The sequence below is a fragment of the Astatotilapia calliptera genome, chromosome 14, assembly GCF_964374335.1.
Source record: "Astatotilapia calliptera chromosome 14, fAstCal68.1, whole genome shotgun sequence".
Taxonomy (NCBI): Eukaryota; Metazoa; Chordata; class Actinopteri; order Cichliformes; family Cichlidae; genus Astatotilapia; species Astatotilapia calliptera.
Window position 1 is genome coordinate 6641411 of NC_137435.1, and position 6000 is coordinate 6647410.

General features: G+C 39.5%; 1 protein-coding gene across 2 annotated transcripts; it reads left to right on the forward strand.

Annotated features, from left to right (window-relative positions):
• The first annotated feature begins 1534 nt into the window (after positions 1 to 1534).
• LOC113036597 (uncharacterized) lies at positions 1535 to 5773 on the forward strand. Of its 2 annotated transcripts, XM_026193010.2 has the most exons (9): positions 1552 to 1758; positions 2295 to 2547; positions 2623 to 2684; positions 2824 to 2962; positions 3429 to 3547; positions 3632 to 3812; positions 3960 to 4043; positions 4128 to 4223; positions 4301 to 5773. In XM_026193010.2, exons 1-9 carry the CDS (start codon positions 1610 to 1612, stop codon positions 4643 to 4645), a joined length of 1428 nt encoding a protein of 475 aa, XP_026048795.2. In that variant the 5' UTR covers positions 1552 to 1609; the 3' UTR covers positions 4646 to 5773. The 2 variants fall into 2 exon arrangements, with proteins under 2 accessions (XP_080144753.1, XP_026048795.2); XM_080288627.1 differs by having other exon boundaries at positions 1535 to 1758; positions 2295 to 2684.
• Positions 5774 to 6000: the final 227 nt, after the last annotated feature.

Genomic DNA, 6000 nt, shown 5'->3' on the forward strand with positions numbered 1-6000 from the left:
GCACAATTAGCACAAATAACACATCTAAACATATAAATTAATCAACAAAACATGAATTACTATTTATTTCTTATTTCTTAATATTTCAACTACTAATTGTTTCAACCTTAAATATCTAATAAAATGAACTGAAATGCGAGAGTTGCCTATGACGGCAGCAACATACTTACTTTAAGACATCAAAAATCAGACATCATATTAATATCATATATTAATACAAAATTAATTTTGTATTAATATCAGAATTATTTTTGATAGCAATGGTTAGATATGTACAAGGAAATAAGTTGAAAAAAAACATCCATTTTGGGAAGACCTTAATCTTTTTAAACTACTGGGAGCTGTGACACGAGTCAGTAGATTCAGTATTTTTTACTTTTTCCTCCCTCTCTGTTTTCCTGGTTACTAATAAAGATGAATAGAAAGATTATTTTAAAAAGTTTTATTTTGTTTTTTTTTAAGAATAAAAATCTGTTCACTTTATATTTTTTAACTGACATGTATTATAGAATACTAATAATTAAAATGATTCATTTAGACTCATTTTTAGACAGATACAGAATGCTCCATAAAAGCAGCCTTGTCAAATGAATTATTTAATGCTATTGATGAGATGGGATGGTTTTGCTTTTGTTTTAAATTCTGCAAACTGACTATTAGGTTTTTAGGTGTTAAAATAAGAGATTCATTAAGAAAATAACACCATAATATACTAAAATAATAATAATATCCTAACCCTTCATCTTAATCATAACAAATGTGATAATCTCATTCTATTACTTTGAAAGGATTTGTATACATGCATGTACAGGCACTTAAAATCAACTTAAAACGATCGACATCAGTTGACAGCTAATTTCAGGAGACTGGTGATTGCTTGGTTGCTAATTTTAATTATTATTTGAGATAATCTGTGACAGAAAAAAGCAAAAACTGTCAGTGTTCTTTCTATTTTTTAAGGCTCAGGCCCTTGCCATACTATCATTACTTGTTAGTTGATTTTGTTTGATCTTTTTCATTTTTTCTTAAAAATCTCTAATCGTGAAACCATTGGTGCCTTATTTTGGTGCCTCTTCAGGTTGAATTGATCTTGTTTGAAGTTTATTCCTGTCACAGCTGCTAGATGGCAGCATGACCTAAGAGAGCAGAAACACACTTAAACTCATATTCATTGATTATTACAACTTAAACAGACAGTGCTTACTAATCTGATTTATACATGGGGATTACTTATTGAAAATGTGCTCTGTTTCATTTGTAAAGCTCAATCTTGCAAAAATAACTTGGATTGTTTGTTGCACAGATTGGAACTGGTCATTGAGTTTGTGATTCATACAGAAAGTCGTAACATTTGGAGGGCTTGTTGCCTGCTCCTGGAGTAAATAGGTGGAACTGGGCTTGTCCTTTGTACAATGGTGATCGGTATGTTAAGCACATTCCAGATGGATGGAATGCAAGGAAAGGAAAATGCCACTACCCAACTAAAACAATTCTTCCAGTTAAACCAGTTTATCATGCTTGTTCACGTGTTAATCACTTTCTCAACACAAGTACATCTACACAACCTGCTGTTATTTTTAGCCAGAATGACTGTGTCTGTGTTGCTCCTATGCCTTGTTTAACAGTCAGCTACCTCAAAAAGCAAGGGGTTTCAGGAAAGGCAGACGGGGTAAGCTGGGTGTGGGCCTGTAAATGGATGGAGCGGGTAAAGGAAGTCGGGAAGGGAGAACGTGAAGAAAGGAGCCGAAACCTGCAGAGGTAGGAAGATCACTATCTTTCAGCTACTAGCCTTTGATTTGAGTTCTTCAGTACACTGATTGTGTGGTGCTAAAGGAAGGATATGTCAGTGTAGTAATTGCTTTACAGCAAGTTTTAAAGCCAAAGTCTTCTGTGGTGGTCATGTCTTAGAACTTACCATTACACACAAGGCAAAACATCTGAAGTAATTATAAATTAGTATACTGCTATTTTAAGCGTTAGCCTCTTTGACACAACTGGAAATACAGCTGGTCTGTTATTGTGAATTTGGAGGATTTCAAGGATACCATTATTTGTAATGTTCCATCACTATTTGTGCTGTTTTAAAAACAAGATTTTGTAAATTCCAGTCATTATGCGGCAAGCGATGATCAAACTTTAATGTTTATTAAAGGGAATTTTTGTCTGCGTAAAATTTGTGCTGGCCTGAAAGAACTTTCCCTTGTCCTTCCCATTTAGCAACCATTTAATAGTGTTTTTAATTATTAGGTAACCTTGATCTCACACTGTCTTGGTTTTGTTTGCTTTACCTACAGTTCAGCTCAAACACAAGTTGTTGCTCAGTCCCAGCACACACCGTGGTCCCAGATTGTGGGCACGTTGGGAGCCTGGTATGGCTTTACTCCAGTTTTTGTAGTTTGGTCAGTCTGCCAAGTGGAGGCACTGCCGCACCCTTCTGTACTGATAGTGGATGTGTGCTGGAGGCTACTCTTTGTGTGCCTTCTGTTGATTTCTCTGGGAGGTTGCATCCATGCCCTGAAGTGCTGCCTGCAGCCAGGACAGAGCCAGGTGAGCACAGCCTCATGGACTTGTTTGTGTTTTTATTTTTGTGATATTTATTCACTGACTTTTTCTCAATTCCAGGGAGAGCCTCCAGGGACTGAACAGGAGATTGTGACTGAAATCAGGAATGACCAGTGTTTACGGTGAGGCTTTATTATTGTCACACTTATATCGTCTTCAGTTGGTATGAATGTTTTTTTTTTTTTTTTGGCAACAGTTTTCTAATAAATTACCCAAAAATTGTGTTGCATGTAGTGTACAATTTTTTGCTCTTTTCTTCAGGATGTACCAGGCAAGAAACCCAGGTGTGAATATTAATCTGATTCTTGCCCTGGCTGACAGCCTGCTGCTGTGTGTGCTGCAGGAACCTCTGCCAGACCCCAATGTGCCCCACATTCAGGCTCTTCTCTCCAGACTGGAGGTAAAACAAAACCAACTTAAGGAAAAAAAATGCACCTCACCCCACCCCACCCTGATGACTCTCTCTCTCTCTCTCTCTCTCTCTCACACACACACACACACACACACACACACACACACACACACACACACACACACACACACACACACACACACACACACACACACTTGCCTCGAGCCATACTTTTCATCTCCTGTGTTTTCAGTTGCGTTATGCATTTAGAGCAGTGTAAAGTCTTTGTTCGTAATATAGATCAGACCCTCTACTCAGGAATACATAGATATTCTAACCGCAGGCAACACATGCCATCACTGAGCTCCTGTCAGTCCTGCTCTGAATTAAGTAGAGTGGAATGAGAAAAGAATTTAATGTTCTGTCTCTTTCTGCCTCCCCTGTCTATCGTTCTTGACAAAACAAACCCATAATACTAAAAATCAGCCTGTGAATCCTCTCTGTTTCATGTTAGTCAGTGTCTCACACACTGGAGGTGACTGATGTGGGATCAGAGGTGGGACTGGATGAGGTGGACCAAAGCTCTGTAGTGACAGAGAAACTGAAACTCCTCCACACCTACCTGCAGCAGAGGTGAGCTGCTAGTGTACCAACCATCTGCTTCCATGGAGCCATAGTTTAGTTGCATTTATGAGACACTCTTTTTCTGTCTGACAGGAGAGTGTCCCTGCGCACTCTTGTCCAGGTGCAGGGGGACTTTGAGGCCAGTGTGAAGAACATGCTGCAGGGCTTAGACGACCTCTGGGCTCAGCTGGAGGAGCTGCATACTGGGGTCACACTCTTCAAACAGGAGACCCAAGGCCACAGAGATCTGGCCTCTGCTCAGAGAGACACACAGGTAAAGACATGTGGAAACCAGTTAGCAAACTGTAGTATAGTTTACTTTTTTATTTTCACTTTGAAGTTTTTATTTTAACAGCTGTTGTTAACATTGCTGTTTCCCTTGCCTTTGAGTGTTGTTCATGATATTGTGTGTTTGCCGTAGAATTTGTTGTCGGTCTTGGGTGACTACAGGAACAAACTTCAGTCTTGTCAGGTTCATTTGAAGGGCAGCACACAACTACTGCAGGTAAACTCCTCAAGAAAGACAAAAAGAATATGTTATTTCTGTTATTGTTGTATTCACTCAGAAATCTAATGCCCTGTTCCACAGGAGTTAACCTGGAGTCACACCCACATGAGCAACAGCGTGAACAGCAGCAGTGAGTCAGTTTGGCCAGAGCTCTTGCTTCAGTCTAATATTGAGCAGGTACACTAAACTTGAGACAAACAGCTTTAACAAGGTTTAAAAACGCACCAGGAATAAAAACATGTCTCTTCGTTCAGTTTGACAAGGTGCAGGAGAATTTCACCTCTCTGGAACAACAGATCTCTACCTTCCAGGCCCACCTGGAGGGACTCGGAAAACAAAATCAGGAAAAACATGCTGGGCCCCTCACTCATGCTGGCGGGCCACATTTATACTCGGTACCGCCACAGACTTCTTATCATGCCCACAGTAAAGTGTCTGTGGAGCACCGTAACTCCACCTCTTCCTCCACGTCTGCTTCCTCGGTGGATACAGGTACAGCCACAAAAACAGACAATACTTTCTCACTGCGCAAGAGGTCGGCGCTACATTTCTCTTCCACAATCGGACGACGTCTGCGCATATCTGGAAGGAAGAAATGATTTGTTAAAAACGTATTTAAACGCAGATGATGTGGTAGTGAGCTAGGGAAGGAATATTCAAATGTTGATCATTTGCTGGTTGCCTAAAATTTTATTATTTATTGCTCTTTGTCATTGCATTGCTTTGACTTGTATGTGTACTTTAACTTAGCTGCTTTATCTTTTCTACCTCTTGGATTTAAGAGCAGGCAAGAACAGATTTTCACTGTAAAGCACATTTCAAACACTAGGGGGCACACTTTCATCAGTTACTTCGAGAATAAACAGGTACGATGTGGACATGTACACTGATCTCAGGTTGACTGAGCCCAGTGTGAACCATTTCCCTGCTGTCAACAAAATAAAAGTATTGGGTGCATTTGTTCAAACAAACTTAAGTCAGTCAAAAATAGTTTTGAAAATTTGAATTTGGGCCAATATTTCAGGTGTTTTCTGTTATTTTAATTCACTGGATAAGGTCACCAGCTGTTCTCTTTGTGCTTGAAATGTGATTTTGAAAGTTGTATTGAAGTCTTATCCTGTACATCTCTTTGAATTTAAGAAGTATATTTTTATTGAAGGTTTCCGGTTAAAAAAAAAAACCTATGGGAGAGGAGGCCAATATGGCAAGTATTTTTGTTACTAAAAACTGAGCGGCCCTCTAGACCATTTTTAAAAGATCTTTGATCCAAATTCAGTCACTCTGCAACGCTACACCAAAGGCGATGGTTTTCTCAGCCAGATTCCTAACGTTTCAGGCTGAAACGTGCAGGCCTTGTGATAGAAACCTGTTCATTCATGGCCGCAGTTAAGCGCCTGTTGCATGGACTCTGTACAGCATGTGTGACATAGATGTCATTTTGACCATGGACTTTCCTACCATCTGCCAGATCATGCATCTGTCTGATTTTCTCACACTGTGATTGGGAGTGGTGGGGCCGACCCCTGGGGGATTTGGGATGAAAGGAATGTGAACTGAACACTGCAGGATTTGAGCTGTCACAACACCAAGATACAAACACAGTGTGTGTGTGAACTTCGTTGTAGAGAGATGTAAAGCCTGTGGAAGGAGAGATGCGTGTCTGGTTGTTTGGACTTCAAAGACACAAGAGTTTGAATTTAAAAAATAAATCTTTATGACATGCCTCATGAGTTTGTATGTAACATTTTCCACTAATCAGTAATGGAAACACAGAACATAACTGTCTTGGATGCTTGGTTACAATAACAATGACCACATCTGCTTTGAGGTCCAACAGTCAAAAGATGTTTTATTAGGTGATTTAATAAATAAATTAAAAGGGTGAGAATAAGAGCTTCAATACAAAATAGTGGGGCACATCCTGGCTGTGTCCAGATAAACTCATACCTCACAT

Coding starts and splice junctions, on each gene's coding strand:
- LOC113036597 (XM_080288627.1), top strand. CDS start 1,610: ATGCCTTGTTTAACAGTCAGCTACCTCAAAAAGCAAGGGGTTTCAGGA. Junction 2,963..3,428: donor CTCTTCTCTCCAGACTGGAG/GTAAAACAAAAC, acceptor GTTTCATGTTAG/TCAGTGTCTCACACACTGGA. Junction 3,548..3,631: donor CACACCTACCTGCAGCAGAG/GTGAGCTGCTAG, acceptor TCTGTCTGACAG/GAGAGTGTCCCTGCGCACTC.